Source organism: Bactrocera tryoni, unplaced genomic scaffold (assembly GCF_016617805.1).
Source record: "Bactrocera tryoni isolate S06 unplaced genomic scaffold, CSIRO_BtryS06_freeze2 scaffold_8, whole genome shotgun sequence".
NCBI lineage: Eukaryota > Metazoa > Arthropoda > Insecta > Diptera > Tephritidae > Bactrocera > Bactrocera tryoni.
The window spans coordinates 307,275-323,960 of record NW_024396456.1 but is presented as its reverse complement, the minus strand read 5'-3'; the positions used below and the strand labels follow the sequence as shown (position 1 = coordinate 323,960).

The window sequence follows — 16,686 nt, the reverse complement described above, 5'->3', positions numbered from 1 at the left end:
ATATTTGATTAAAATCTTTTCATTATAAACTAATAAATTAATTTTATTTAACGAATTGTTTATCCAAAAAACAACAAATCTCAGTGAAAGAATGGAATGATCGTCAGATCGTCTAATTAGAGAAAATAAAGGAGAAAAGAAGGCTCTATATGAGAAGTTATAGAGCCAAGCAGTCGAAGGAAGGCAGAGAGGCTCGTTTGCAGCAAATGTGTCAGCATGCAGATGAAAGCCGGGCCTCAGAACCAGGGGAAGTCAAAAAGGATCGTTTACAGCAAATGCGTCAGCATGGAGCGGAAGCCGAGCCTCAGAACCAAAGCAAGTCAGAAAGGATCGTTTGCAGCAAATGTGTCAGCATTCAGCGGAAAGCCGAGCCTCAGAACCAGAGCAAAGCAGGCTCGTTTGCAGAAAATGCGTCAGTATGCAGTAACCCAGTCTATTGTGTTCAAAGTGTACGGACTTGTTTTTGAATTCGCTCCGTAATTCTAATTTTTGCAAAAAGTAAGCAAACAAAAATAATAAATAAAAACAAACAAACAAATAAAAAACAGTGCACACAAACTTTTAATAATAAACATTAACAAATAGTGCACCAAACAAATATATAAAAACAAAACAAACAATTATGAGTGCTTCGCAGCCTCAACCGCAAAACCGTAGGCATTCCTTAAATGCCTACTTCAGTTTTGTCGAGCCAACAAAAGCAACTCCTGGCAAAAACAAATGTAACGGCGATGATGAGTCATCGCATCTATCAGATGAAAGAGAGACTAAGCAAGCGCAGTCAGCAGAAGCAGCAGTAAACAGCAATCGGGCAACAACAAATCCACTGACAGCAGCCACTATGCAGCCAGAGAGCACCCGGACAGCGAAGGAAAATAAAATGCAAGGTGAGAATGTACCAAGCAAAAAAGGGCCATCAGTTCAGACTGGTATTGATCGCCACATTAATGTAAAAAGGAAATTGAGTCCTATTAAAACAGCGGTCAATACCAAAAAATTTCAAGCAAACACGCCAAACACCAAAAAGCCAGAAATTCTTAATGGCAACAGATTTGCCTTATTAAGCAAAGGGCCTAACGACGAAGCAAAGGGTACCACCACGGTCGTGAATGCCAAACCCCCTCCAATCTATTTGCGTGAGCGTAGCTCAAATGTGCTTGTTTCAAAAATGAGCAATATAATAGGCACAAACAATTTCCACATTGTGCCTTTGAAAAAAGGTAACATAGATGAAACAAAAATTCAAACATACACTGAAAAAAGTTTCATGGAAATTGTAAAATTCCTATCAAATGATAACAAGAATTACTACTCGTACCAACTGAAGAGCTCAAAAGGCCTAGTTGTTGTCATAAAAGGTATAGAGTCTTCGGTAAACTCTAACGATGTTAGAGAAGCACTAGAAGAAGGTGGTTTTAGCATTAAATCAGTAGTAAATATTTTTAACAAGAACAAAGTCCCACAACCAATGTTTAAAATAGAATTGATGCCAGATTCCAACAAATTAAAGAAAAATGAAGTACACCCGATTTACAATTTAAAATATCTTCTCCATCGCAGAATCACCGTTGAGGAACCACACAAGAGAAATGGTCCAGTACAATGTACAAACTGCCAAGAGTATGGACACACGAAAGCATATTGCCCTCTACGAAGTGTATGTGTAGTATGTGGTGATCTACATCCAACTTCAAAATGTACTCTTAAAAAAGAGGATTTAAATAAAAAATGCAGCAATTGTGGAGGAAATCACACTGCTAACTACAGAGGTTGCCCTGTATACAAAGATTTAAAATCGAAGTTGTCACAGGGCATCCAAGCACGTCGTAACCAAATGATGAATATTCCATCTAATGAAAATATTGAAATCCCCGTCCAAATTTCAAAACCAGTAAATCTTAAGGACAATGCTACACAAGGGAGTTATGCAAACGTGGTGAAAGGCAATACTACACAAATGCAATTGCCCGAAAACCAACCAAATGAAAGCGTTGAAACTATGATTTTAAACCTCACCCAATGTATGACACAATTTATGGCTTCAATGCAAAATATGATTCAAGAGGTAATCAAATCACAAAACCAAATGTTGCAAACTTTTTTAAGTAAAAAATGAGTGTATTGAACATTTGTTTATGGAATGCTAACGGTGTTAACCAACATAAATTGGAACTCATTAGATTTCTGGATGAAAAAAGTATCGATGTAATGTTATTGTCAGAAACTCATCTTACGAACAAAAACAATTTCTTTATACCGGGATTTAGACTCTATGTTACAAACCACCCAGATGGAGGAACAGCAGTGTTGGTTAGAAAACGGTTAAATCACCACACATCAGAATCTTATGCCACCGCGCAATTACAAGCTACAACAATAACTATTAAAAATCGCTGCGGGGACTTAAATCTGACGGCCATATACTGCCCACCTCGGTTTAAAATTACAGACATCCAATTCAAAGACTTTTTTGGAACACTAGGCCATAGATTTATAGCAGGTGGAGATTACAATGCAAAGCTCACGTATTGGGGCTCACGGCTAATTAATCCGAAAGGACGACAGCTGTATCACACTATTATAAATAGGCACAATAACCTTGACATAATATCTCCTGGTAAGCCGACATATTGGCCTAGAGATCGTAAAAAAATACCAGATTTAATTGATTTTGCTGTAATCAAAAATATAGATAAATCGCTTTAACAGCTGATACAAGTACTGATCTATCTTCTGATCACTCTCCTGTACTAATAAAGTTATGTGAACAACCCATATTTCTTAATCCAAAAGTAGGTTTGACTTCTTATAAAACGAATTGGCTAAAATATAAAAAATACGTGAGTAGCCACATTAATGTTGAGTACAAAATAAATACAGGTAGAGATATCGACGAAAGCATAGAAGAACTCAATGATATAATAACTAAAGCAGCTGTCTTAGCAACACCAAACAAAAACTATAAGCCGCTTGGTGGCAGAAAAATTACTAACAGAGAAATAGAAAAGCTCGTAAATGAAAAAAAGCGTGCAAGGCGTGAATGGCAGATAAGTCGCTCCCCTTCCACTCAGCTTCAATTGAAATCAGCTGCACGTAAACTAAAAAAAGCCCTTAAACGTGAGGAAGAATCCAATACCGAAATGTATATAAAGAAGCTGTGTCCAAATTCAAGCAAGCAAAATTCTCTTTGGAAAGCCCAAAAGTCCCTGAAGCCACCAACTTACTCCAACATGCCTATACGAGACATGGGCGGAAATTGGGCTCGAAGTGACGAGGAAAAGTCTAATTGTTTTGCAAATTACCTAGAAAAGGTATTTCAACCAAATTGCCCAAAGAACAACTTCGAGTTGTCCAGCTTACCCAACACAGTTAACGAGTCACTCGAGTCTTTTAAGACTTTACCTACTGAAATTATTAGAATAATAAAAGAACTTAAATCAAAAAAGTCACAAGGACATGATAATATTACCCCAAAAATGCTAATTGAGTTACCAAATATTGCTGTGGATGTGCTCTCTTCGCTCTTCAGTGCAATTCTTAATCTCGGATACTATCCTATTTCATGGAAAAAGTCGCAGATTATCTTGATAGATTAACCTGGGAAAGACTTAACACAGCCGTCTTCATACAGACCAATCAGTCTTCTACCCTGTCTTTCTAAAATATTTGAAAAAGTGTTACTATCAAAGATGTCTCCTTTCCTCCACGAAAATAATATAATACCAACGCACCAATTCGTGTTTCGTGAAAAACATAGCACGATAGAGCAAGTAAATAGAATTACTAACGAAATAAGAAAAGCATTTGAGCAAAGAGAGTACTGATCAGCTTTATTTCTAGACGTGGCTCAGGCGTTTGATAAGGTGTGGCATGAAGGCCTTTTGTATAAGATTAAAAACATTCTACCTTTAGAATTGTATAAAACATTGGAGTCTTATTTAAAAAATAGATAATTTATGGTAAAAGTGGGAGATTTCATATCTGACGAACGACAGATAAGGGCTGGTGTACCCCAGTTCAGTGTTTTAGGCCCAACTCTATACATCATATATACTGCAGTTCTTCCTACAGCTAATAATATGTATATTGACCTCAACTTTTGCGGATGACACAGCTTTAGTGAGCCGTAACAAATGTCACATAATAGCATCAAGAATATTAGCCGAGCACTTAAGGTCTGTCGAAGAATGGCTAGCCAACTGGCGTATAAATGTAAATGAACAAAAATGCAAGCATGTTCCGTTTTCACTAAGACCTAAAATGTGTCCGGCAGTAAAAATGAACAATATTCTAGTACCCCAAGCGAACGACGTAACTTATCTTGGTATTCATCTAGATAGAAGACTTACGTGGAGAAAACACATATTTAGTAAAATAACTTGCATGAAGATAAGAGCTGCAAATTTAAATTGGCTTTTAAATAAAAACTCCAAACTTAGCCTAGACAACAAAGTGCTTTTATATAATGCGGCCATAAAGCCGATTTGGATGTATGGCATTCAACTGTGGGGTACGACCTGTGCAACTAATATTGATATAATACAAAGGTTCCAATCAAAAATGCTTGAGAACAATCACGTGTTCACCATGGTACATGCGTAATGAAAATATCCATAAAGACCTTGGTATTTCTATGGTAAAGAAAGAAGTAGAAGACAGCAGAATTAAATATATATCTAAACTCCGAGATCACCCAAACCCTTTGGCTAATGCTTTGGTACATTCCTGCGATCAAACACGCCTTAAAAGAAGAGATATGCCTGCGTACTAAGGAGCAACGTATCACCAAAACAGCTCAAACACTTGCTTGAGCTTGTCTAGTTTTTAAATAGATTTAAGATTTTAAAACTTATTGTTAGGCTTTTAAAACAAAAAGCAGATTCAATAAATAAAAAAGATATTGCAAAAAAAAAATATGCAGCGGAAAGCCGAGCCTTAGAACCAAAGCGAGCCAGAGAGGCTCGTTTGCAGCAAATGCGTCAGCATGCAACAGAAAGTCGAGCCTCAGAACCAGAGCAAGGCGGAGAGGCTCGTTTGCAGCGAATGCGTCAGCATGCAACGGAAAGACGAGCCTCAGAACTAGAGCAAGGCAGAGAGGCTCGTTTGCAGCAAATGCGTCAGCATGCAGCGGAAAGCCGAGCCTCAGAACCAGAGAAAGCCAGAGAGGCTCGTTTGCAGCAAATGCGTCAGCATTCAGCGGAAAGCCGAGCCTCAGAATCAGAACAAGCCAGAGAGGCTCGTTTGATGCAAATGCAGAAACAAAACGAAGAGGTCCGAAGGTTACGTAAAGCCAGTATAACGAGCTTTAGGCAGGCAATTAACTCGTTTTGCGATGTGATATGTGAAGTTTGTACTAAACGATGCTATAAACATCAAATTTTTAAGTGGATTGTAGATGCCATAGCAAACACATTAGTTACGTCACACACTAGCTCGCGAAGAAACAATTGAGGTCGAGCGCGCGTTGTTACTTGCTTGAGCGTGACGTTGAAAAAGGGGCCGGCTCGCCGCCCGTTATTCCTTTTTTAGCTTTTTGGCGTGGGTGCCGGTCAGCTGCTAGATCTGCTGTAGCGGTGACATTGTAGATGTTATGTGTGGAAATGTTGTGGAATTTGTGTGGTGAAATGATGAATGCGGGGTGTCGATGTTGCGGGTCTAAGTAGGGTTGTATGCGGGTGTAGTACGCTGAAGCTCATTTGGCCATCCCGGCCCCCCTAGGCGAATATTTAGCCTAGGAGACGCTGTAGCTGCTGCAAGGTGGCGACCACGTTGCTGAGGCCTGTCGTGCGGCGAGGTTGTGGCCTGGATGATTGGCGCCGTATCGAAGTGTCGTTATGTGGACGCCAGGCCCGAGGTGCTGCGAGGACATTTCTTCGACAGGTCCGTGCTACACGGCTTGGCTGCGCCTGTCGGGCTAAATCGCGACTACGGGGAGCAGATGAACGGGCGACAGCACGTTTGGGATGACGGTGTAGTAGCGTATGATGTGGCCGCTCAAAGTGCTGGCACATGGTGTCAGACACGCACTCCTGTGTGCGTTTGAGCCAGACAATTCAAGCAGTGTCCATGTGCCTGAGCCACCTGCTGACGCTGATTGGGAGTCATCCCCTTAAAAATAGAGCAGTGCTGCAAGCGGTGTGGGCGGCAACAAAGCGGGCATCGGGTTTGGGGTGGCTGCGAATCCGCGGCCGTTGTTTGTCGGGGGGCAGTTCGTGCAACGGTTGGCGCGCTGGTTACAGTGGGGGGCGCTGCTACGGGAACAGCCCCAGTGCGCGCCACAGTGATAGCCGAGCGTATAGTTGGCGTTGGTGTAACTGGCCTTTCTGCATCCATAATACCCTGTGTGGAAGAAGTGGAAGTGTTTATAGATTATCATTCATAGTTTGTTCCACAATATGTGGCACGAATGGGCCGTCATTTTGGACGAGCTTTTAAATAATTAAGTTATATTGTTTGATTATCGTTTATTTTGGCGGTTGTTTTAACGAGTTTTGACACCGTTTCGTTATTATCGGTAGTTGGTAAAAAAACATAGTTTTACAAGTGGTCTAGTTAACGTTCCGGTTTGCGTACGGAGATCGACTACTCGGATATGACCGTCGGAGCCATAGTAAAGCTTTTCTATGCGGCAAGCCGCCATTGGGTCGGAGGGAGACAATCATCGTTAATTAGGACACAATCTCCAAGCTTAGGCACATTTTCTGATGTTTTCCATCGATACCTCTTGTGGAGGTCTTTTAAATAGTCTTCTTTCCATCGGCGACTGAAATTGTGATGGAGAATTTTAATTCGTTCCCATCGATTTAATAAGGACAGCGACTCCACGCCTGGCTCAGGTGTGGCCAGAATGGGTGCTCCTTTGAGAAAGTGCCCTGGGGTTAGGGCTGTAAGATCGCGCGAGAGCATTGTTAGTGGCCGTGAATTGAGTACGGCTTCAATGCGGATTAGTAATGTTGTGAATTCCTCGTAATTAAACTTGTAGTTTCCAGCTACCTTTTTAAAATGGGATTTAAAACTTTTTACTGCGGACTCCCATAAACCACCCATATGAGACGCGCTTGGGGGAATAAATTGCCAATTAATGCCTTGGTGAGCGTACTTTTGTACGATATCAGGGGAAACTTGCTTGATGAAATCAACGAACTGTTTTTCTATGGCTCTTTGAGCCCCCATAAACGTTTTTCCGTTGTCGCTCATAAGTTTTGACGGACAACCGCGTCGTCCGACGAAGCGTGCGAATGCCGCGAGAAAAGCCTCTTTTGTCAGATTAGTACATAGCTCGAGGTGCACTGCTTTTGTCGTAAAACAGACAAAGACAGCCACGTAGCCCTTCATTAGTGTGGGAGACCTTAGCATGGACGCCTTTATCTGAAAAGGCCCAGCAAAATCGACACCTGTGGTAGTGAAGGGCGAAGCAAAGTTGCAGCGTTCCGGTGGAAGTGCTGCCATAATCTGCGTCCTCATTTCTTGTTTATGCATCGTGCAGACCTTACACATGAAAATGCACTTTTTTTTATTTGAGGCTTAAGTCGGGGAATATAGAACTCTTGACGGATTATATGTTGCATCAGGCGATGTTCAGCGTGTAGCATTAAGGTGTGTATATAACGGATAAGTAATGTGGCAAGTTGTGATTGTTCTGGCAAAATTATGGGATGGCGTTCGTTATATGTCAGGCTTGAGTTGGCAAGCCGACCGTTCGCACGAAGCACACCCTTTGTATCCAGAAATGGATTTAGTACTAAGAGTGAGCTCCTTTTATTAATCGGCCTCGATTCTCTTAGTAGTGACATCTCGCTACTGAAATGGCGCGATTGGGTGTAAGTGATGAGAGTGACCTTTGCCTTTTGTAGGTCTAGGTGCAACAATGTATCACCTTGTGAGTACGCTGAGGGTTCTCCCTTGACTTTAATCTTGAGTCGCTCTATGAATTTGAATATGTAAGCGATTACCCTGAGTGCTCGGGAGTATGACGAAAATCGCTCAAGGATGTCGTCGTCATCTATCGTTGTATGAAAGGAATCGATTTTCCAACTTTCGGGGGCAATAATATTGCGCATAGGCGATTGTGGCCAAGAATCGGGAGATTCTGTTAACCATCGGGGACCATTCCACCAAAGAGTGGTGGAGGTAAGGTGCAGGGGTTTGCACCCTCTTGTACCTAGATCGGCAGGATTGTCCGCACTGGCTACATGTCGCCAAGTGGCTGATCCCACTAGGTCAAGGATTTGAGACGTTCGATTGGAAATATACGTCTTCCATGCATGTGGTGGTTTTTCTAACCAGGCTAATACGATTTCGGAATCAGACCAGACCAATTTATACTTTTCCATATTTAGATGTGTTTGTACAATGGATACAAGTTTAGCAAGTAGTAACGCACCACATAGTTCCAGTCGTGGTAGACTTATTGTTTTTAGAGGAGCTACCTTTGCCTAGGCTACTAGTAGGTGACTGGTGGTTGCTGTGTCCGATTGTGTGCGCACATAAATGGTGGCACAATATGCCTTTTCAGAGGCGTCACAGAAGCCATGTAGTTGTGCTCTGGGGCATAATTTACCCAATGTGGGATTTGGATCTGTGAGATATCATAAGATTTCCTGCGAACTGGGACCACTTTTTTAAACGAAGTGGTTTCACTTGTTCGTCCCAGTCTGTTCCGTCTAGCCATAATTCTTGAATCAGAATTTTCGCTTGTATCATAATTGGCGAAAGCCATCCTGCGGGGTCGAAAAGTTTTGCCACCGAGGATAAAATTTCCCTCTTTGTTATGGCGGATAGTGCTGATATTGACTCTGTAGTGTATAAAAACTGGTCAGATATCGCATTCCATTGTATACCCAAAGTTTTTGTTGTGCTTTCCTTTTCAAATTTAAGGAAATTAGTGTCTAATATATTTTCCTTTGGTATACCTTCTAAAATATTAGGGTGGTTAGCCGTTATCTTTTTTAACGGAAACCCAGCTGTTTTGAGAGCTTGTGTCACTTGTGCTAGTGACTCGTATGCTTGTGGAAGACTGTGACTTCCAGACAGAATATCGGGTACATACGTTTGTGTTTTTAACACTTGTGCTGCCAGAGGAAATTCCGACTTTGTGTCTTCTGCCAGTTCGTGGAGTGTACGAATGGCTAGGTACGGGGCACAGTTTACGCCAAAGGTAACTGTTTTTAGCTTAAAGTCGCTTAGTGGACTATTGGGGGATTTTCGGAAAATAATTCTCTGAAAATCTTGGTCATCTTTATGTACGACTATTTGCCGATACATTTTTTCGACATCCCCATTGAATACGTATTTGTATATACGCCAATTTAATATGAGGAGCATTAAGTCTGGTTGGAGTGTAGGTCCCGTAAATAGAATATCATTTAGGGAATTCCCCGAGCTAGTGGTTCTTGAGGCTTTGAAGACAACTCTGACTTTTGTTGTTTTTTTGTCAGGCTTTACTACTGCATGATGGGGCAAGTAGAATGAATAATATTTACCTTTTATGATTTTTTCACATGGGCTTACTTCCTCCATGTGATCTAAATGAAGGTATTCTTCTAAGACACCATCATATTCTTGTTTTAGCTCACCTTTTCTAAGTAGGTTTTTTTCCATACTTAGAAACTGCTGTATTGCAGAGGTGCGAGAGTGACCTAAGGCGAGTGTATCTGGAAATTGTTGCTTAAGTGGTAGTCGTACGACGTACCGACCGTTTTCTGATCTAGTAGTTGTGGCTTTGTAAAAATCCTCACAATACTGATCTTCCGGGGTTGTGACTGATATGGGGGGGAGTTCTTCCAATTCCCAAAATTTTCTCAATTGTGAATTGAGGTACTCGTTTGAGACTTCCTCAACTTGAGTTGTCAATGTTGTGACTGGTTTCGCAACTAGTCCACTTAGGACCCATCCGAAAATGGTATTTTGCGCCAGTAGTGTATTTGTGACTTTCTCAATACCTTCGAGTATTATTTGTGGTATGAGATCGCTGCCTAATAGAAGATCTATTTGAGCGGGGGTGTTGCAGTTTGGATCTGCTAACTTTATGTGTGAAACCTTTTGCCAATGCTTGCTATTTATATGATAGCTGGGTAACATATTGGTCAATTGCGGTGAGACAATCGCTTCTGCTTGTATGCGCTTGTCCGCTTGGGGGGAATAGAGGGTAATGGGGCAGATTTTATTTGAGTTTTGAACAACTCTTCCGCCCATTCCCGTAATTTCAAAATTGGCCAGTTTTGTTGGCAACTGTAGCCTGGTGCTTCATGGCAATTTTGTGGATTTGGCACTTCGGGATTCGTTGTTGTAACTAAACCCGTGGCTCTTTTGATATTGGCGCTGTTTGGGGGTGAGCTGGAAAAATTATTTACGTGAAGCATCGAATGGTGCTTCATGGCAATTTTGTGGATTTGGCACTTCGGGATTCGTTGTTGTAACTAAACCCGTGGCTCTTTTGATATTGGCGCTGTTTGGGGGTGAGCTGGAAAAATTATTTACGTGAAGCATCGAATGGTGTCGTTTGTGACAATAAACGCAATTAAATTTGCTTTCACATTCTTTAAGCATGTGAGCATGTGATAAGCAGTTTATGCACAGTCTTTTTGACTTTACAAAATTGTTTCGATCAATGATATTTAATTTTTTAAATTTCTCGCAAGATTTAAGTTTATGCCCCCCTTTGCATAGTTCGCTTGACGTTTGTTTGTATTGTTCGGATGTGCTACTGGCTTGGGGCCTGTGGAAGCTTCTATTGAGGTCGTTTTGAATACCTTTTAGTTTGGTTATTTTTTTGTCTACCCTTTCGGCGATTTCGTACTGGGTAGTGAGAAAATCTTTCATTTGTTGCCACGTTGGGCACTTTTTCCGTGATGAGAGCGATTGCTCCCGCAATAATAATGACTTTTCTGGTAATGCTGCTGTGCATATGTTTACCAGTATAGGGTCCCAGTTGTCTGTGGGAATGTTTTGGGTCGATAAAATAGACAAACATTTGGAAACAGTGGATTGAAGTTTGATAAATTCTTCACTGGTTTCCTTTTGAATCTTTGGCAAGTTCATTAAAATTGTTATCTGCTAATCGACCAATATTCGTTCATTCTCGTATCTTGATTTTAAAGCTTCCCAAGCCATATTAAAATTGTCGTCATTTAATGCGAACTGTTTTACTATGACGCCAGCTTGACCTTTCGTTTTGTATCGGAGGTGAAACAATTTGTGTGCATTAGATAATTTAGGGTGGTTTATGTAAACGGCTGTGAACATGTCCCGGAAGGACGGCCAATGTTCATAACCCCCATGAAAAATTTCTGTGTCACATGCGGGCACCTTGAGGTGGATGCCTGAACTTGCCTCTTGACTTTGTACTTGTGGCATCTCTACTCGCGGAAGTAGAGTAGGTGCAATTGCTTTAATTAGTTTCAATTGATCATTAATCATTGCTTTCGTTTCTTCAAATTGGTCTAAGCAATTTTCATATTTGGCGTAAGCCGAGGATTTGAAATTTTCTGGTAGATCTGAATCATCAGATTCTACGATGGCGTCATATGCAGCTTGGAGACGCGTCCAAAAATTGTCCAAATTGTCTTTTTTGATTTCTAATACCGATTCCGAATTGTCTTGAATCGGCGAAGATGAAAATCGAGTGCAGTATCGTATCAAACTGTCACTCTCAGCGATGAATCTTGTATAAGAAATATCTTACCCCTCTTTACTTTTGTAGCACCTTGCTTTGAGCGTGTAGCTTCTGCCGGTGTACAAGGACTTTTTTCGTCTGCAATCATTTTCGGTATTTGTAAATACTTCGAATTTTTTGATTCTTTTTAATCTAAGTTCATTTAGAAAATATAGTTTTTCAAAATAATTATTCTCAGTGTTTACTGATTATAATTATTCTTTGTAATTAAAAATTGAGACCGAAACTCTTTTACGTAAATAAGAGTTTTTTTTCGATATGTTTACCAGAAATATATATGTAAATTTTGAATTTTATTTCGAAATGTTGTGCTTGACTTGTTAACCGATCTTTTTGTTAATAATATTTAGAAATAGGTATTATATATTATATAAATATATAATAAATTTTTTTTCTTTTTTGTTAATGTCCTTATGTTGTATGTAGGCGCACCCTAATACTTGGACTTGTATGTATTTGTTCTTGAGCTATTAAGTTCTCGCTGAAGAGATTAATGCACTATTCGGTATATAACCACGCGTTGTTTGTGCTTTAATTTTTGTAAGCAATCCTGCTTTCCTTTTGCAAGGGGTATTGCAAGACAGATGCCGATATGGACTTTGAAGCTAGTAGAATTATTGTTGTAATTCGGCTACATATATTAAATATAAGCCTTTTTTCCACGATTATATTGGATTGGCGTAATTTCAATTTGCCAACGGTCAAAGAGAATTATTATTAGAATATTCTCCGAATAATTGTACCCTATGTACGCAGGGTATACCGGCATAAATGTGTTTTATGTTGTATTTTGGTATATATGTATATATGTATGCGTATTTCTTAATTTTCGCGGTACGGAGGTAGAGAGAAAGTAAGTATGAAATTTTTTCCGTTTTCTTATGTACTTCACTTCTTTATAATTTCAGCATAATTGTTGTAATGCATATTCATATAATTATTTTGTAATTATACTTGTATATATGTATATGAAGTTATACATAAGTATGTAGTTAAAATACGTTTATGAATATTATCGCATCAAAATATCTATATAGTTGGAAACGCATATTTCAAAAGGAAATGTGTGAAAGTTTATGCGTGTAAGTATGCATGTACTTAAGCAATGTAAATATATACATATGTATTATTTATGAAAATTTGCTCCAGGCCGATATGTATGTATGTATGTATGTTCCAAACTGTTTTTATACTCTCGCAATGTTGCTAACCAGAGTATTATAGTTTTGTTCACATAACGGTTGTTGTAAGTCCTAAAACTAAACGAGTCAGATATAGGGTTATGTATACCAAAGTGATCAGGGCGACGAGTAGAGTCGAAATCCGGATGTCTGTCTGTCCGTCCGATCTGTCCGTCCGTCTGTCCGTCCGTCTGTCCGTCCTGTCACCGTCTGTCCGTCCGTCTGTCGTCCGTCATCGTCCGTCTGTCCGTCCGTCCGTGCAAAGCTGTAACTTGAGTAAAAATTGAGATATCATGATGAAACTTGGTACACGTATTCCTTGACTCCATAAGAAGGTTAAGTTCGAAGATGGGCAAAATCGGCCAACTGCCACTCCCACAAAATGGCGGAAACCGAAAACCTATAAAGTGTCATAACTAAGCCATAAATAAAGATATTAAAGTGAAATTTAGCACAAAGGATCGCATTAAGGAGGGGCATATTTGGACGCAATTGTTTTGGAAAAGTGGGCGTGGCCCCGCCCCCTACTAAGTTTTTTGTACATATCTCGGAAACTACTATAGCTATGTCAACCAAATTCTACAGAGCCGTTTTTTTCAGGCAATTCCATACACAGTTCAAAAATGGAAGAAATCGGATAATAACCACGCCCACCTCCCATACAAAGGTTATGTTGAAAATCACTAAAAGTGCGTTAACCGACTAATAAAAAACGTCAGAAACACTAAATTTTACGGAAGAAGTGGCAGAAGGAAGCTGCACCCAGACTTTTTTTAAAAATTGAAAATGGGTGTGGCGCCGCCCACTTATGGACCAAGAACCATATCTCAGGAGCTACTAGACCGATTTCAATGAAATTCGGTATATAATATTTTCTTAACACCCTGATGACATGTACGAAATATGGGTGAAATCGGTTCACAACCACGCCTTCTTCTAATATAAAGCTATTTTGAATTCCATCTGATGCCTTCTTTGTATAATACGAGTATAAACATTAGGAACCAATGATGATAGCGGAATAAAACTTTACACAAATACGGTATTTGAAAAATATTTAAATGACGGATAATGAAATCTCGATTATCACTTTACCATGCGAGAGTATAAAATGTTCGGTGACACCCGAACTTAGCCCTTCCTTACTTGTTTTTTTTGTGATAGCGGAATTTTCAGTTTTTCCGTAAATTACCGAAATTGCAGCAGTAAATTACCGATTTTATCTATATATACGCATAAAATCGCATTTGAACATGCATACATAGCAACATACATATAATAAGCAGTATATAGTTATATGAAAACGATACCACTCACATAGATTTCCTCCAGGGGTTTTGAATACTTATGTATGTATGTGCAGGGCTCTGCGTTGGCGATTCCCACTAATTGTGCTTATTTTCTCCCTCCTGTTCCTGTTCTCTTTTGTGTAACTTTTCGCGCCCGCGCCGTTAGTAATTTTGTTGCTTTGGTTTTGTTTTCGCGCCCGCGCGGTTGGTAATTTTGTTGTTTTGTTTCTGTTTTTACGCTCCCGCTCCGTTTTTTGTTTTTCTTTTATGTGTTATGTGTTATGTATATAGCCGTTATATACTTTTGGATTTGCACTTATTTAACTTTGTTTTAGCTTTAATAACCTCTTGTTTCACATGTACCTCACACTTGTATGTATGTATTTTTGTAGTTTATTGTTTAGCTGCTTTATTATTTATTAAACTTTTTGCTAATTTCCCATAGTGCTTTTCACTAGGGCTCGAAGGACCATAGTCACGTCACACACTAGCTCAATACCTTAAACCGTAAAACTACCTTTTTTTTCTTGTTTTCCAACGAAGGAATAAACCGGGAGTATTTATTGAGAAAAATCAGAAATCACAACTTCAATTCAAGGCTTTTGGTTTTTTATTATAAATACAAATTTGATACGATTTCTTAATGATACAAACTGAGGTCGAGCGATGAAACCAATGAGGTCGAGCGATGAAAAAAAAGAGGTTGAGCGAAGAAACAAATGAGTCGAGCGCGCGTTGTTACTTGCTTGAGCGTGACGTTGAAAAAGGGGCCGGCTCGCCGCCCGTTATTCCTTTTTTAGCTTTTGGCGTGGGTGCCGGTCAGCTGCTGGATCTGCTGTAGCGGTGACATTGTGGATGTTATGTGTGGAAATGTTGTGGAATTTGTGTGGTGAAATGATGAATGCGGGGTGTCGATGTTGCGGCTCTATGTAGGGTTGTATGCGGGTGTAGTACGCTGAAGCTCATTTGGCCACACATATTTGCCTAATGAATTAAAGCAAAAAAACTGTTTGGTTGTTTGCAATCGTTGCAAAACCCATTTGAATTCAATGAAAAATATTCCACCATCTAAATTTTATTGGAACAATCTAGATCCAGGCTTTATTCCAGACGTGATTTCGGAATTATCTCAAGCCGAGCAAAGGCTGATTTCACGTATTATTCCATTTGGCAAAATTATAAAATTAAGCGGTGTATTTCGGCAATATAGTTTTCGAGGTCAAGCAGTATTGTTTGCTCAGGCTGTTTTCAAAGTTACTGAAAAACTTCCGAACATGTTACCAAGAACCGCTAATAATGCTGGAATAGTTGTCATTACTGAATTTTTGGAAAATATTAATGTAACGCGACAGTTTTCAGTATCTAGGCAAAAGGTATATGATGTACTACATTGGTCGCTAACAATCCTCTTTATAAAGACGTCACTATCGATCGAAAGCTCCACTAAAGGTTATGAATGAAATAAATGATGAACTTAACAATAACAAAAGGGCTTACACAAGAATATGAGATTTTTCCAGAATTGTGCATGCTTCATGGCACCAAGGAAACGAGCTCATTTTCACATCAGGATTTGCAGGTGTACAATGCTGTGCGATTTTAGTCGCATTCGGCAAACGGTTTCAGATCACTTTTGCCGATGAACCAAGCATATATGGAAGCTTGAGCGACAAGAATAATGAAACAAACTTCGGACGGCAAATGGTTTCAGATCATTTTTGCCGATGAACCAAGCATTTATGGAAGCTTGAGCGACAAGAATAATGAAACAAACTTCGGACGCACCCTTCGTCAAGGGTTGGAAGATCTTTTCATGGAACATAGCGCCGGCGTATTAATAAGAGATGGACATTCGGAGTGATGTACTATGATAACAAATATTACTTCACTAACTCACATTCTTGTGGTCAAAAGGGATCTAGAGCAAAGGATAACAATGGGAAAGCCTGCATTACCGATTGCGACAGTTTGGACGAGTTTGTGAGGATTTGTAAACGTACAACAGGCAGCAAAAATGTGCAGTATATTCTCGATTACGTTGATGTTGTATATGAAACAGATGAGCCTGATGAGATAGAAATACAGCAGAGTATTGAGATAGTAACGGCAGCGTCTGAAATGATTACTTCTCAACATGAACTACCTAATCATTTAATTCCACTGCAGACATCTTTGATAGCGCCGATTGATATAACAACACAATGTGGAAGATGAACTACAGGTTTCACGAAACCTTAACGAAATTACCCGCAAAACGAAAGACAACATCGTTAATATCGGACATGAACTGAAAGCGGAAGATTTTGCCTGGTACTTCTTGTTTCCTTACGGAAAAAACGGGTTCAAAGAACAAAGGCCTGTAAATATTACAGCGTTAGACTACTTTCAGTTTAGAATTTTGGGAGGTGACACACGATTTCAACGTAACGACTATCTATTTTATGCCTTATCTTTCTTTGAATATTATAGAATCAAAAGCACTATATCTGCATGCGACAAAAAAATTGTTAATCAAGAAGGAGCAATAGAAGATGTCCATATT

The 16,686-nt window shown here is 39.7% G+C and overlaps 1 protein-coding gene across 1 annotated transcript; it reads left to right on the top strand.

The window, feature by feature from the left end:
- The first annotated feature begins 880 nt into the window (after positions 1–880).
- LOC120781968 lies at positions 881–16,358 on the top strand. The gene is made up of 4 exons (XM_040114143.1): positions 881–1,487; positions 4,922–5,271; positions 16,059–16,244; positions 16,311–16,358. The coding sequence occupies exons 1-4, from the start codon at positions 881–883 to the stop codon at positions 16,356–16,358; spliced, it is 1,191 nt and encodes a 396-aa protein (XP_039970077.1).
- Positions 16,359–16,686: the final 328 nt, after the last annotated feature.

Excerpts from the sequence above, each read along its gene's own strand:
- LOC120781968 (XM_040114143.1), top strand. The coding sequence starts at position 881 with ATGCAAGGTGAGAATGTACCAAGCAAAAAAGGGCCATCAGTTCAGACT. Across the intron at positions 5,272-16,058 it reads TGCAGAAACAAAACGAAGAG|GGATCTAGAGCAAAGGATAA; the intron begins GTCCGAAGGTTA and ends TGTGGTCAAAAG. Across the intron at positions 16,245-16,310 it reads TACAGCAGAGTATTGAGATA|ACATCTTTGATAGCGCCGAT; the intron begins GTAACGGCAGCG and ends ATTCCACTGCAG.